Here is a 17511-nt window from a genome sequence, read left to right as displayed (position 1 = left end):
GACAAGAGCCTCGTAAATGCCCGCCGGATTAACTTTCAATGTTTCACTGTACTGTTCAGTTACCTTTTTTGTTTTTTATTTATTTTTTTTTTTTTTTTTTTCGTCTACTGTTTCCTTGTTTGTTTACTCGTTTTTATTTTCGTTTTACCCTTTGTTTTATTCACAGTTTCGTTCTATTTCCGATACCAAAAAGTATTTGCTGTTAAATTTTAAAATCGAACTATTCTGTTCTATTGTAATGGAAGATAATTCGAAAGTTCACCGATGCAAAGGTGAAAGTGATACTTTTACAGATTATTTTTACGTGTTAGTTTATAGAGCTTTTAGAATTTTTATTTTTAAAAATATAAATTTTTGAAAAATTTATTATGACATGTGCAACATTTAATAGTTTTATTAATTATTATTTATTCTTGTGTCAAGATGTAATTAGTGGAGAATCACTAATTGATATCTAATAGTTAGTTTTAAAGAATATGTACTAGAGATGTACTAGAATATGTACTAGAATATGTAATAGAGCAATCTTGCAGTCACTACGTGACTGCCGAGACTTGTGAACTATAAATAAATAAAATTTTCCTTTATTAAATAATGACTTTAGTTAAATTGAACTGTACTTTCTTAAATATTGACGTTTTTAAAGATATAAGTTCATCCCGATGTTACACTCATCAAGAGCTTTCGTTTGAGTACCCACATACATTTTTAAATATTTTTCATATATACATATATAGAAATATATAAAATATATGAAAAATTGATGTGGGTACTCAAATGAAAGGTCTTGATGAGTATAACATCGGGGTGAGCTTATATCTTAAAAAATGTCAATAGTTCACGAGATAGCAATGTTAGTTTTCTTAATTATTGACATTTTTAAAGATATAAGCTCATCCCAATGTTACACTCATCAAGAGCTTTCGTTTGAGTACCCACATGCATTTTTATATATTTTTCATATATACATATACATAATATATATAAATATATGAAAAATTGATGTGGGTACTCAAATGAAAGGTCTCGATGAGTGTAACATCGGGATGAGCTTATATCTTTAAACATATCATTAGTTGACAAGATAGCAATATCAGTTCTTAATTATTGACATTTTTAACGATATAAGCTCCTCCCGATGTTACACTCATTAAGAGCTTTCATTTGAGTACCCACATGTATTTTTGATATATTTTTCATATATACATCTATATAATATATATAAATATATAAAATATATGAAAAATTGATGTGGGTACTCAAATGAAAGGTTTCGATGAGTGTAATGTCGCAGTGAGCTTATATCTTTAAAAATGTCAATAGTTCACGAGTTACAAGGTCAATTCTTAATTATGTATGATGGTAAAATTTTGAAAATTCACATTTATAATTTTTAAAAATTTCTACATGCGGAATTTTTTCGCTAAATTTTTTTCATTTTAATTACACTATTATAAAAATATAAAAAAATTGTTAGATGTCTATTAAATTCAGTATCATGAATTTTGAATTAATTAATTTTTCACTAATTAAAAAGTGAAATTTCACAAAAAAAAAAAGATTTTTCTTTATTCGCAATTCTCGGCAATAAATTAGTGTAAGATTATTTTTTAACTAGTTTCGTTTTATCGATAAATTATTTCGAATCATTAAAAAGTTTTTAAGTATCAATTTTACGAAATTTAAATAAATATGTACGATTATTCTCATTATTTTTTTAAAGAGATACATTCAAGTTGTGTACATTCAATATTTCAAACTTTTGTTTTAATATTTTATGATTTTAATAATACATATTTAACATTGCATTGATAATTCATGTACTTTTATACCGCTTATCGCCTTAAAGGAACACTTGTTCTCGGGCCAATTAATTTTAATAAATATAAATAAATATTGTTCATATTATGAGAGAGAGAAATGAAATTATGTATTCATAATATTCAGAGCAAAAATGTTTAATTAAAAATTGTTTAAACTCATGCCATTTTCAATTCACTTTTCATTATTAATTCATTTACTGAATTTTTATTTTTAATAAAAAAAAATATTAATTAATTTAACAACTCTTATTTAAATTTTTGATAATATTAAATAAATATTTTTTAATAATATTTTTTTTAGAATTTTTTAGAAAAAGAAATAATTAAAGTTTTTATTTAAAAAAATAAAATATTTTATACTTTTTATATGAAGAGAGTTTTTAAAAACATTTTAATAAATTGTCAAGCTTATTTCAGAATCTAAATATTCAGTGACAGAACATTTAAACAAAAAAATAAAAAATGACTTACCCGTGTGCGTTCTCTGGTGTGCTTTCAGATGCGAGCTCTTGGTATAAACTTTTTTACATCCTGGAAATGTACATTTGTGTATTCTACGTTTAGTGTCTTGGGGACTGTGTTCGTGACTTCTGGCGTGATGCCTGCTTGTTACTGTCGTTGGAACTGCTGTTGTACCTGTGTGCTGATGTTGCGTATTTGTAACTACTGGGAAATCATTTGCCGTCACGGAGATTAATCTGTTAAATTTAAAACATGAAATATTAAAGTTAGTGTCTTATTATTATCTATTGTAAATTATAATTTATTTTTTATACGAGTTACTTACCTGGCGACGCCTTGCCCATTTGTTGCAGTGACCCTAACGATCGCATTTCGTCCGCCAGCCCCATGTAAATTTAAATTGTGTACATCTAACATGGAACTGCCACTCGACGAATTACTGGAATTTGAATGACCTTGTCCCGATTCTGGACTCGACGGTGGTGTAAGAATTTGGCCTTCTCCTTCGCATCCGCTGTCTTCTTCTTCTTCAATTTCCTGAAATACATTTAACAATCATAAATTTTTACTTTTTTTATTTCTCAAAAATTTTATTTAAAAAAATCTCAATCTTAACTTTTAATGATTTATTATTATTGTTATTTTTATTTTTAATAAAAATAATCTATATTATGATAAGTATTTAAGTTGCATTCAAAAATGCTCTATCTCTAGATACATAATTAAGAAATGATCTTTTATCTTGTGAAATATTGACATTCTTAAAGATATAAGCTCATTCTGATGTTATACTCATCGAGACCTTTCATTTGAGTACCCACATCAATTTTTCATATATTTATATATATTATATATATGTATATATGAAAAATATATGAAAATGCATGTGGGTACTCAAATGAAAGCTTTTGATGAGTGTAACATCGGGATGAGCTTATATCTTTAAAAATGTCAATATTTAAGAAATGACCTTACATCTTGTGCACTATTGATATTTTTAAAAATATAAGCTCATCCCGATATTACACTCATCAAGACCTTTTATTTGAGTACCCACATCAATTTTTCATATATTTTGTATATTTATATATATTATATATATGTATATATGAAAAATATATGAAAATGCATGTGGGTACTCAAATGAAAACTTTTGATGAGTGTAACATCGGGATGAGCTTATATCTTTAAAAAAGTCAATATTTAAGAACTGACATTGCTATCTGGTCAAAAAATAATATTTTTAAAGATATAAGCTCATCCCGATGTTACACTCATCGAGACCTTTCATTTGAGTACCCACATCAATTTTTCATATATTTATATATATTATATATTATATATATGTATATATGAAAAATATATCAAAATGCATGTGGGTACTCAAATGAAAGCTCTTGATGAGTGTATTCTCAGGATGAGCTTATATCTTTAAAAACGTCAATATTTAAGAAAGTACAGTGCAATTTAACAACAGTTATCATTTAATAAAACAAAATTTTAATAAATTAAGACAAAGAAAAAATGTTTAAATAATTTAATTGCCCAGATAATTTTTAAACTAAAAATTATTTTTTTTAATTAAAGTTCAAACAGCGAATTTAAAAAGTATCTATATTTATATTAAAATTAAAAATGAGTAAAGATTAGAAACTACAGATTCATATCCTAGAATGATTATTTTAACAAAAATTTAACGTAACTAAAAAAGCTTGAGTTTGAGGTGTGCAAAAACTAATTAAAAACCCCAATTCTCGCTTGAAGTGTAAACAACAATCTGTAACAATTTTTAACAAATTTGGTCCACATGCCAGCCGGAAGCTTCTATCAATACACTCGATTGATTGACTTCAAAATAGATTGACCAGACAGTTGCAGTTAGTATTAATAAAATAAAACCAAAAAACTTCCCCGTTATTCACCAATTTGTTTGATTGATTCTTTTCTCTTAAAAAACTCTAGTTTGTAGTTTTTGTCACAAAAAAACAACAAACCTCATGCTCCTCGTCTTCCTCCAAGTCCTCGCTGGGCTCCTTTTTCAAAATAAGCGCCCGGCATGATAAGGTCGGCGAGCCGTCCCATGAAAGCGCGGAGCACGCTGAGCTAGCAGATGACATAGAGAGGGAATCGAGATGACGATCAAGCAAATCCCTGTCTCGGCCATTGTGGTTGTGGTCACCAGGACTGAATTTGATGTCATCCAAACACAGGGGATCCCTGTCATCTGGTGATGCGGTCACCTAAAAAGTAAGTTACTTTTTAGCTTCAGCAGCCGGACCTCTAATTTAGATTTCAATCTACTGCTCTGTCCGATACAACGGAATAAAATAATAAAAATGACCGAAACTGAAGCAATTAATGGATATAAATAGAAAAAATTGATCACTTACCTCCATTTTGATTTGGGGTTCAAATTGTGCGGTTGTGGTACAAGTCGTCGCCGTCCAGGAGATCGGTGGCGCTCTGAAAAGGTTCCAAGGCGCTGTGTCCAGTTCTGTGGGCAGTTTTTTGTACGATTGTAGCTTAGGTTCATCTTTCAGGTACCTCTCCATCTCATAGCAAGTCTGGAACAACAAAATAAGTAATTAACAATTTGAAAAACTAAAAATATTGTCTTGAAAAATTTTTTCTTCGACTAAAAAAACTTTTTTTAAATGAAAATTAAGTTAGCCGACATCTAAAAATTTTTAGAATTTTTTTTTATTGAAGAAATGATTACAAAAAAATAAAAAAAAAATCTCACTTTAAAAACCGTAAGTGCAATTTTTAAAAAATATTTTTTTGTTCTAATTTAATTATTAAAAAATAAATCAAAAAATTAAAATTGTCGGCTAACTTTAGTATTATTTTTTTTAATTAATAAAATTGTCTTTGGACAAGAATATTGTTATTAAGCTGATTTATTCTTATAATTAGTGGAGAAAAAATTTGATTTTTATAATTGAAAATAGTCATTGACAAGTAAACTGGAGTATTTTTTTGTTAGTCCTCTTTTTATTGTTTCATGAATAAATATCAAACTGACAGCGAATCTAAAACCCAGTATCCTCTGGTTAACGGCCCGTAAGACTTTTCCATGCAGTGTAAGAAAGTAACCAGCTGAAGCTACCAGCGAGCTTTCTAGTTAAGTGACCCGAAACTTTATGACTTTTGTAAGATAGCATTACTAACGTTCTACCTACATAAACTATCTGCTGTATAAGAAATTTTACCGCTTTTATTTTCTTATTGGCGCCGTTAAATTCAAAATAATGGTAATATTTCAACGGGTTAAAAGTATTGTCTCCTTTTCGAGGGGAGTTTCTCAAATATACTGAATGTTATTCTACTTTTTTTTTAAAAAATAAACAATAGTTAATTTAATAGAAACAAAAAATATTATGTACCCAAATTTTTGTTCTATTTCTTGCTTTAGTTCTATTTGTATTTATTTAACATGTTATTAAAAATAATGTTTATAGAAAATTATCAATAAATCTCAAAATTAAAATTAAAGTTTGCACTTGAAAAAATATTAAAAGACAGAAAAATATTTTGAAGTAACAAATAAGTTTGCTAACTAAAAGATTCTGCTATTAACTATTAATAATTAAATTTATTAAATTTTAATAAATATTTTTTAATATTCAATAAATATTTATTTGGGAGGAAAGTACATAACAAATATTAATTAACAGTTAATAAATATTTTTAAAGTCCTATGATGTTAAAAAATCATTTATTAACAGTTAATAAAGGTTATTAAATATAAACAAATCTTTCTATCAGTGTAATATATAAATCCGATAAGTACCAAGTAAATTTTATTAAAAAACATTTTCTGCAGATTCAAAAAGCAAAGTCTGATAAAACGAGAGTGCACTTATGACAACTGGGCTAAACGTTGCTCCGATTTACTGTAAGAGTGTTTAAAAAATATCCGAGTGCGATGGCGATGGCATAAAAGGGTTGTCAGCTGAAACAATTAGATAGAACCTGGTAGTAACGACAGGATAAAATGCTCGTGTTGTAGATCAGGTGAAGAGGAAATAAAATAAAAATCCGAGAGAAGACAAAGATGATGTGATAGTTAGAAGCTAGAAGTTAGGGACCGAGGAGGTGTGCCAGATATGAGGTATGAGGGACAGCCGAATAGAGCCTGAGCATAAAGCGGACGTAAAAAATAAAAAATAGGCGAGCGTCAAGTACTGGAGGGTGGAGATAATCTTCAAGTTCTGCACAGTTTGCGCTCCCTCTTCCTCTCTTTCTCTGTTTCCCAGTCTTTATTCCTTCCACCTTCCACCGTCCGGGTTCACCAATGAGAAGTTGCGCCGTAATTCCAGGCGACTGTCATTAACAGAGCTTTTTCGCGGCTCCGCTTCTCAGAAAATGAATGATAACTGCTACTACTCTAAAACTCTCTTCTCACTTCTCGCTATTTCTCCATGCTATACACTTCATGGTCATTTCTTTCCACAACTGTTTTCTCCTTCTTCTTCTTCTTCTTCTTCTTCTTCTTCTTCTTCTTCTTCTTCTTCTTCTTCTTCTTCTTCTTCTTCTTCTTCTTCTTCTTCTTCTTCTTCTTCTTCTTCTTCTTCTTCTTCTTCTTCTTCTTCTTCTTCTTCTTCTTCTTCTTCTTCTTCTTCTTCTTCTTCTTCTTCTTCTTCTTCTTCTTCTTCTTCTTCTTCTCTTTTTGCTTCTTCTGATCTTCCGGGGACCCAAGTCTTTTCCAGTCTCCCTAAATTCTTATATTCTTTCGCTCAGATACTTTCTTCTTTTTATCCCATGTAATCTTAGAGGGCGTCAATGCCCTCCAGCAGAAAACACATAACTGAAAAATACTCAGAAGAGAGGAGCAAGAGAGGCTCAAGTAAAATGAAATAAAATAACTTTATGGCAAAATGCCAACCCGTTAAAAAAATTCCCACAGCTTTAAGGGTGCAGTAAACCTAAGAATTTATTTAATTTAGAAACACTATTGTTTAATTTTGCACGACTTATGATGCGAAGCATCAGAGAGTGCTTTACGATCGAAAAATTTTTTTTGCCTCATTTCGGCAACTATTTTCATTATTATAGTCTTGTTAGTTCACGGAATCAAGATATTTTGCATACTATTGTCAAGATAATTTAATAGAGATTAATTTGACACTTTTCAAAAATTGATTTAGTGCACTAGAAACGGAAAAAAAACATCAAAATAGGTCAAAAAATTTTCCTGTCCGTCATGTAAGAAACTCTGAAAACACTATAACTTGCCAAAAAATGCATCAATTGAGTTAAATTTTTTTTTTTTAAATTCTTTAGAAGAATTGTAGGTCACCGAATGCGAATGATTAGGTAATTCGGTGTCATTCATGTACAATTAACAAAATAAAAAAGCTAGAAGACTGTATATCTATATATATCCATGTAAAATTTACATGGATGGTGATATATCTATACATATTATGTACATTTATTCCACCAGGGGCGTCTGTGCATTACCTTCCTAGAACAGCTGTTTCTTCGGCAACTAATTTTGAACGGCTTGTTTTTTTTTTTTTTTTTTTTTTTTTATTTCATAATTAAATGAGCATTATGAGTCGTGCACTTTTGGATTTTCCAAACTTTATTTTTTTTTCTTCTCCTTTTTAAGTGCTTTCATTTTCGATAGATTGTATTGAAATAGAAAGCAATAGTAAAAAAATGACTACTTAACGCAAAGAGGAGTAAATTTAGCAAAAGAAGAGAGATTTTAAATGGCCATGCTCCTGAGGTCAGGGTTACCCAAGCACTAACAAGCCTCAAAGTGTACACTTACACTGGCGACCAATTTAGCTCTACTGGTGTTTTTCTCTTTTTCTCTTTCTTGGATCCGCGGAGTGTAATAACACCAGTTGCGACAGATGTGTCAGAATCAAGCACAAATAGCTTGGACAATTGCTAATTCAATGTAAGCCATTTTTATTCCCATTCATCACGTATTATCATTGTATCTGGCATTAACAATTTACGTTGACGTCATATCGTTAATTACCAACTGCACTTTATATAATTTGTTGCTTTGTTCTGTAAAACATTATGAATTTTCGGTTTTTTAAGGTCAGTTTTGAACCAAAATTAGCAGAAAATCTAATTATCTTTCCGCTCAAACTTCCTCCATTTGTTTATTTATTTATTTATCCATCAAAGCAACGAGTTACTCATCGCAATGATGGATCTAGTTTCAATCATAAAAATCTCTTTAACTCTGCAAACAACGATGGCTATCGAAGCCAGTCTGCACTGCTTGATTGTATCCTCGAATCGCCGTCATACGAGTAAAGAGTATAGGGGAATAGATCTGTGAAAATATTTGCGTGTATGTTTGTTTCCCATCGCGTTATTTTTATTTATAGTTTTTTTTTTTTTTTTTTGGATGAATGTGCAAAACTACCCTTCACTCGTTTTGAAATCCGTGCAAACCCTTCACCGCTGTGAACAAACATGACAAGTTACATCGAGCAACATGTCAGTTATAGGGAATAACACCACCGCATAGGCTGTAGCTTTGAAACGTTGATTCACGTCCATGCAGGTGGAAAAAATAACCTACCCTTGCTCTGCTATCCTACTGCCACTCGGGAACTGGAATAGGGATTTTATGGTTAATAGACTAGACCACCCTCACTGAGGTAGGGCCCGAGTTTTTGCTGTAAATATTTTAGCGGTCAATAAAAAAAAGTTATTTATGTATTTAGTAGGACCATTATTATCCTGGGTAATGATCCATGAGCAGTGAATCGGGGCGGCAGGATATATATATTCCAAGATCTATTGCGTTAATAAATTATTTATATCTAAAAATTCAAAAGATAAAGCTGAAAATAAAGCAGGCATTACTGCTTACGCCTGTGGCCGATGGGAATAAATTTTTGTTATGGTTCTCGCTGGGCCAGATTCGATGCGAAATTCGAGTGGTTGATGGTACAAACTCCAAATACGGATTTTTATTTCCAGCAGTAGTTTACGTGGAACACGAATCGACAGTTGGATTGTTGGATTGTTGGAGTATTGAGCACTGGGAAGCTATAACGCATGCATCGTCAGTCCAGTGCATTGTGAAATATGTATCCGTCGTGCCACTCTGACCAGTTAATATGAACGAGTACGGGAGCAGCCGTCCACATGTGTAAGTATAAAGCATAACACATAAAAAGTAAGCTTTATGTTGGGGATAAATGCCGAGAAACGCGTTTTGTAAGTGGGTGAGTTGTAGTTTGTAGTGCTGCGTTCTGGATACTGGTATTGGGGTTGGTGCTAGAGGGTGGCGAGATGTCGATATGTCCTCCGTTTCACTCACCGTCAAGAAACGACGGGGATCTCTCAAGTATCTATGCTGGAACGCATCAATATTGCTGGAATTCTTCAAGTTCTAGTCGATGTACGAGATAAATAGTTCTTGTCTTTGGATATTAATATTGAAAAAGATGTTCGAAGCTATAAATATCTTGGAAAATTCAGTAGTATTGAACATTTTATCATTTTTTCTTTGTCAATAGTAAACAATACTACTTTTAGTTAATATTTCACAGAAAATAACTTTGTTAAAAGTTGATTTTGGATGTTTAGTCGTTTTACGTCACTCTGTAAGCTTTTTATTAGGTTGTTGGTTGGTTGACTGAATAATGGTGGGATTTTTGAATGAATAAGAGCGAGTATGATATGCTTAGTATTCTTAAATAATGATTAACATTAAAATTTATTGATATTTATCTTTTTATTACAAATACTAGCTGTTACTCGCCCTTTATGGAATTGCATTTTTAGATCTAGACTTGAAATTTAATTAGAGTATTGTTTTTACTTGCACAGATTCCCAATTCTATCGAATTGGCATGCACCTTTTATCCATGTAATTATTCTAGCTAATATTCATTGTAACTTTCAATGTACAATCATTATAACATTCCCGTGTCTTTCTTACAAAAATCAATAATAATTGATATGAAAAAAAAAATTTGTAATGAGCATTGAAAGTTTCAGTTAAAGAAATTGCAGGTCTCATAAGTGAAGAAATCTGCCTAAGTATGTAAACATAACCAATAGAATTAGAAAATTTATTTTAAACAAATGACAATCGAATAGAATAAATTTAGTTACAATAAAAATTCATTATTTCTAAGTCAAAAAAATATAGGTTCCGGATAAGTTATCACCACCATATCATATACTAAATCCTTCACTGAAACACGCTGCATCCTATGGTATAAGTATTATTCCGATCAGTTCAGTAGTTTTCACAGTATAACCGGACAAAAAAGCCGGCTCTCCATTTATTAGTATAGATTTTGACCCAGCTAAAACTACAGTTTTAAACTACAGGCTTGGATACCATGTAACCCAAAATAATTATAACTAGAACACGGGACAATCAATAGTATCTCATTAGTGAATTGGTTCAATCGGCTATGAATTATTAACTGGAATATTAACCTCGAAAGTAAATATTGTTCATGATTTCAGATATTTATAACTCATTGATTTATTAATTTTAATGTTTAACTCCAATGACTGTATCCAATAAAATCAAAACGTTAGAGCTGAAAGTGAAAGCATAAAAAATTACGATTTATAAAAGCTTGATTTAAATATCAAAGTAGTTGAATGCAAATCAAAATTACGTAATGAAAGTGACATTGGGTCATAATTCAGGAAGCCTTGTTCATGGCGTTGACCAAATTTTCGATTGGACACTCTGGTAATTAGATTTCACTGGCATAAATAAGCCTTGGAATTTAACGCAACGGTTTATTAAATATAACGACCGAGTGGTGTATTAATTCAAGCAGCGACAATACACATTGAAGTTTAAATTCATGTCCCGTCAGAAGCAGCCTCGTCCGAGGCTGAGTAGTGAATAGATAGACATTATGGATGTCACACCAGAGCGTAGAGACACTACTCTACATTCTCATTCTTTTCAGTGTAGAAGAACATCACCGCACTGGATATATATGTATATCTACATCCTCATCCACTCTGTTGATGCATAACACCTCAGTCCTCAGCATCCAGGGTACGTATTTCTACATGCTATTATCCATCCCTTGAAGACTGAGTGCCAGCGTACGTGTAGCATATATTCTTCCTGAAAGACGAAGGACGAAGTAGCACCCGCCCAGCATCAGAACACATCTACATTCAACATCCACTGGAAGTAAAAGCGGATAACAGCGCAAGAGGCTCTACTAGAGACTGAAGGTAAGAGACAAGAGGCAAGAGGCAGGACTCACGTTCTACTGACGTGACATCCTATCTTGGGGACATGAACTGCATATAACCGCGGATTCTAGAACTCGGCCTCTGGTCTTGAAGGATTCTCATGCCAAGGATCAATCTCTGTCTCTCTCTCTAAATCTTTCTGTTTATACATAGACTGAACCAAACCCGCCCAATGGAAATAGGAATGGGAATAGGAATGAGAATGTGAATGCGAATGCGATGCCATTCCCTTTTCCACTTCACCGCAAGGTTGATAATGAATAGGATTGCTAGTTCGCATCAGAATACCACCTCCGGTCTGAAGGATCTCATAAGAGAAAATATCAGTAAGATCTTGTCGTATTTTTCACAAGAATTTACCGTCAAAACGTCCTGAGAAAGCTTTTTCGAGTTACAAACAATGTAATGATCCATTTCTGTCAATGAAGTTTATGATAAGGACAATTGTCACGTCTGATATGGATTGATTTGGTTACGTAAGGCTATATTTATTTTCCATTACATAAACCCAACAGCCCAAAGGATCAATAACAGGGTTACTTAAATTTTTTACAATGTTGAAGATTTTGACAGTGTAGGAAACTTAAGTTAATGTATGGCTCTATATAAACTAAAGCTTAATATTTGGGTGATTATTATAATTAACAGATAGCTTAGTAACTAAAGAAATAAGAAAAGAAAAAGAAATGGAGATGAATCAAGACTACATATCGACGTTCTAATTAGCAAATTGTCTAACTCCATTTTAGAGAATCTTCCATTTGTACGAAAAAAACAGTTAGTTCAAAATTTATTATCACTTCAAAAAACCATTTAACATCATTAATATTTAATAGAGATATTTTCGTTTGAATCATTCAAATAATTTATAATTGGGCTATTGCTACATGAAAATGTTAAAAAATCTCCCTCTAAAAAATAAGGAGTTAGACAAATTGCTAATTAGACCGTCAATATATCAAGTATAAAAAACATTCTTTTTGATTATTGATTTTTATTTAATTTCTAGATACTCTATAAGTCAATTAACATATCGTAAATAGAAATTGATTATACTGATAATTCATGACATATAAGCTCCCTCAAAGAATGAAAAATAATTACTATTATTTAGATCATGCGCCATTTGTTGACAGTTTTCAACACTACCTTTGACCAAAAAATTAGTTATTGCATATCAAACTATATCAGGCCAGATATCGATGGTTTTCTAACGCAACCTCCGGCTGCCCAATATTAAAACACAGTAACTGCAAAATTTTTATACCTAATTTTTTTTAATATTGCCGCATTTGTTATGACTTTTAGACTTTAATTTCAAGTATTTTTTCTTAAAAATATTTATATTCAAGTATTTTCTATTCATAAATCAAATGTTTCGTCAATTTGGCAGGCAAACTATTTTTTAAAAAGAAAAATTTTTAAATGTTAGTTACTGTGTTTTGAAATTGGGCAGCCGCCTCATATCTCAAAAATGACGATTTTAGAGATGAGGTAAGAAATAGCTTATAAAAAATTAATATTCATCTAAAAACAATATTTATCTATTGTATTTTCTAAAAATACTATCGTATTTATTATTAATCTGGTTAATATTTTTTTTCACTTACGCGTTTATAATTAATTATTAATTTTTCAGTTGAACCCTGTCATCTTCAAAATGGACAATCTATCAAATGGACACATCGAAAGAAATTTTCAGCCAGATCAACTTCTACATCGCGTTTCACATACCAATAGGTTGTAATCTCAAATTGCATGTCTTTTTGCAATCAGGACGTGATATATTGACAATAATTCAATGCAAGACAAATCCCACATCAACATTTCGTCTTTTTTTAACTCTGTTGACACTGATATTAAGCTTCTATTCTTTGGTACTAAGCACAGGCTGTAAACTAGACTAGAGTCCCACAGACTGGCATGACAAAGGGCATCACCAAAGAAACCGGTTAAATACTCCGTATAAAGGACAGGTGGAAGTTTATCACCATTCATAAAACGACGGCACCCCTGAACGGTTTTAATGAGCCACTTTACGACTTTTTACAATAGATATGATATTCGCTCGTTAAAAGGGAGCTTTGAGGGCGAGATGGTATCCTTTATTATGCTTTTTTATCATCCCAAGCTTCCACCAAGGAAAACATTGGGTCTCAGGTTTTACAAGGTGACAGAAAAGAAAAGATTTAAAGCATCTTCTAGGTGTTGGGGGTGACGCATAATGATGGAAAATGTATAATTTCAATAGCTCTTATATTACCGGTAGTAATTATACTCGGAATTATTATTCATTTTGAGCTTTTTTTATAGATCCGTTATCCTGTTTGCTTACAGCTTTCAGTTGCGCTTGGTTCAGGTTGGGAGCGTAAAAAAGAAATGGGTTTTTAGATTGAAACTGCATAGAATTCTCTCATTTCTGGTGTGCTTGTGTGTAAATGTGTGGAAGCTAGCAGCTTCTAGCGTCCCAACGGTTTCCGGAGCTCGACAAACATAAATCCCGATCCCGAGTCGAGCGAAAATGGCTTCGAACTCACGGCCATAATTTTCGAGCCGCTCGGATGGAGACTATGCTGTGTTACATTACTCGAGTATCGCCGTCGAGTACTGAGTAACTGAGCACTGAGTGATAAGAGGTTCGGAATGGGGGCGGAAAGTAGGAGCCAGAAATTTTTTATTTTCATCAGCTAAATTCTTTGTATTACAGAGATATTTTTTATTTAAAATTATTTTCAAGAGCTTGCTGATAGAGAGCTATCGTGCTTTTCCTTTTATTCTTTAGATACTGTTTTTATTGGGGCTGGAACAAGAGGATTTTACAATTTTACAAGGCGGGCTTATTGCTCCTGGAGGAGACTCGAATCATGTTTTTGCTTGAGTAAGCCATTCATTATTATGTTTTTTTCAGTGTATCATGCATACAATCATGTAAATTATAGCTTGAAAAATTGAAAAAAATATTTTGATAAAAAACTAAAAAGTTAAAAATTATTTTTAATAAAAATTAAAATTTTAACGGGTACACGGAGAGAAAAATATGGAAATCATTCCTATAATTTTAATGAAATGTTTTCCTATACCATGTTAGGAGCAATTACTTAAATTATGGGAATTGTACCCATAATTTTTGGGAAATGTTACTATAAGTATGGGAATGGTTCCTATAATTATAGGAGCGATACCTATAATTATAACGGTAATATCGGCATGATTTCCATAATGTATAGGAGTGGTTCCCATAATATATAGGAATAATTTTTATAATATTATAGAAACCATTCCTACAATATTATGGGAACCATTCCCATAATATTATAGTGATGATGCCTAATAATATTGTGATATTTATCATTACAACTCAAGTTATTTGTGACTTTGATGACCACTTTGAAGCATTTGAAATTATTAGTAATTTTGATAATTTTACTTGCTTCCCAATAACATCATTTGAAATATGTAAAATAAGTAATATTGTTCATATAAACAATAAAAGTTACATACCCAACAGGTGGATTTAATAAATATTCAACGTATGTGTTGTAAATAAATAATTTGTTTTAAAAATAAAATGAAATTGTAAAAATAAACAATGAATTTCCATATCTACCTTGCTCCTCTAATTATATAGTGAGAAAATATCCCTTTTATTAGAGAAACTTTAGAATTGCTCCAATATTTTTCAATATTATCTAACACAATAATAACTGAGTTGGAATGAACAATTTAAGATTAAGTACACACGTGAATAAAAATTATGAAAAAGAAATTTTTTCACTCTAGTGAAAGATCAATTTTTATTTACAAAAAAAAATTTATTAGCAAAAAAATATATAATAATTACTTTATATTTTTGATGTGATTGCTCCATTATTATGAACATAAACATTTTTCTATTATTATGTGCGTCATTCCCATAATATCATAGGAACCATTCCTATAATATTATAGGAACCATTCCCATAATATATTGAAGCTATTCCATTATTGTATAGGAATGTTTCTAAGAAATTATGGGTATGGTTCCCATAATGAGCATAGGATTGATACCTATAATGATCATTTTATTATAGGAATCATTCCCATAATTTTTGAAAAGGTTCCTATAAATTTCTCTCCGCGTAGTTTTTTTCTAGTATAAAGCATTAATTTCTGTCAAATTATTTTTGATGCTTTGTACAAATTCATTAAATCATCCCCAATTACCGATTTTCGATCATTTTTTCACCATAAACGCATTTGAATTCATCTCTCGTCATTATAATAATGATTCATCCACAATCAAATTATGAGCGTCATTATTTATCATCAAAACCACGCATAATCAAATCACAATGATTGACCAAGCCTCCTCGGGTTGCAAAACAAAATCCAACAAACAATAAATCCAAACTTATAAATAGATTAAACTCGACATCAATTAAACCCATAATTGATACATTTACCGAGTAAATTTAACTGGAGTAAAATTAAACAGGATCGAGAGGAAAAAAAAGTTAAATAAAGTAAAGGTGTTTACTCGCATCAGCTAAAATGTGTTTATACTGTTTTATTTATTTAGTTTTTATCGTGAATTGTTGTGGCAACAACCCTGCAGAATAGCAAAGCAACTCTGGCGAAGGAGGAGCAAGAGGGCCACAATAATTACTGTACAAAGTACGGAAATAATTGGAAAAAAGCGAGAGAAAAATCGTGTGGGGTAGTCAGTGGAAAAAAGCAACAGGGAGGGTGAGGGCGAGCATGCACTAACTCCCTACTAGCAGTTGTTTTGCATCAGACTGATAGAGGCAAGCTCTCCAAAGGAACCGATGGATAGTTCGCTACTCCAGTCACGTGGACCAGGAAACGGAACAATTAACGAGTTCTGGTTGTTTCGCGAAATTACGATTGCGCTCCCGGCTGCCCTCTCGGGGCGTACCTATGAAAACGATGAGGGTCGACGCTCCAGATTCGCATTCGGATATTCACTCTGCCAATTTCGAGTTAAATTCCGAGTGTTCGACCTGATCTGGCGAGTGGTGAGGCTGAAACTCTCTCCAGGTAAACAAAAAATCCCTGGATTTTTGTTTATGGCAAGAGATCCAGTTCCAGAGCGAGGTATATGTTATTAACACTCATGCGAGGAGGGGCATTACGTACCCGACTGGTCGATTAATGAACGGCTATTTTTTCTCAACAAACAAACATTCGTTTATTTAACTCGGAAAAAGGTTAAAAAGTTTAACAATAAATTCACCCTCACACTGCTACCACTATTTCTTTCTTCATTTTATTTTATCTCTGGTCTCTGCTCCTCCGGCGGTGGCGCCCATCCAGGCTCGTTAACACTAAGCGAACTAGGTTTCTCTTTACTTGGACGATGCATAATTCAACCAGGTCGGCTGTACGCTGCAAAGCGGAACGCAACCCAGAGAGTTGGCTACTGCTCTACCCTCGGGTGTCTTTTTTCATTTATGAAAAGAATTATTTCCCCGGGAATGGTGAGCTAAGTATCCATTGCACCAGTTTTATGGAGTATGAATCATGGTTGTTGATTGAATTTCGAAGGTGTCAACTTGATAGCTTGTCTCTGTAAACTCGGTATAATGTGTGCAAAATGATTATATTTTCAGGGTATAAATAAAAAGTTTGTTACTTTAACGTGGGAGCGACGTCTGGCTTAAAAAGGTTCGCTTTACATTCAATCTCAAACATTAGAAAAGTTGCTGTGACATTTTAGTAATACGTGTTCGGGTTTTTTTGACAAGTTTTTTTGATTCAAACTCACTTTCTCTTGGGGATCCGGAAAATAAGCTCAGGGATTGCTTCTGTGACGCTGCTATAAAATTACTCAGATATAAACGTGAGGTAGCTAGACTATTTACTATTTTTAGCTTGAAAAAACTACTAGATGCTGTTTTTTTTTTTGTAACTTTTGATAGAAATCGTCTACGTTTTTTTTAGGACATTCTCAATTATGTCCCTTTAAGTAAATGATGATTTATGAGGTAGCAAAAATATAAGT

The 17511-nt window shown here is 31.9% G+C and overlaps 1 protein-coding gene across 1 annotated transcript in view; it reads right to left on the bottom strand.

Annotated features, from left to right (window-relative positions):
• Positions 1 to 17511, bottom strand: part of LOC123268198 (Krueppel-like factor 6) — a 231294-nt gene that overhangs the window by 12159 nt on the left and 201624 nt on the right. The window contains exons 2-5 of the mRNA XM_044733120.1: positions 4676 to 4849; positions 4280 to 4525; positions 2611 to 2822; positions 2295 to 2521 (exon numbers count right to left, since the gene is read on the bottom strand). Coding sequence (XP_044589055.1) covers positions 2295 to 2521; positions 2611 to 2822; positions 4280 to 4525; positions 4676 to 4849 — 859 coding nt within the window. The remainder of the gene's footprint in view (positions 1 to 2294; positions 2522 to 2610; positions 2823 to 4279; positions 4526 to 4675; positions 4850 to 17511) is intronic.

Source organism: Cotesia glomerata, linkage group LG6 (assembly GCF_020080835.1).
Source record: "Cotesia glomerata isolate CgM1 linkage group LG6, MPM_Cglom_v2.3, whole genome shotgun sequence".
In the NCBI taxonomy this organism is placed as follows: domain Eukaryota; kingdom Metazoa; phylum Arthropoda; class Insecta; order Hymenoptera; family Braconidae; genus Cotesia; species Cotesia glomerata.
Note: the sequence above shows the minus strand (reverse complement) of the source record. Positions and strands in the feature narration are given on the sequence as shown.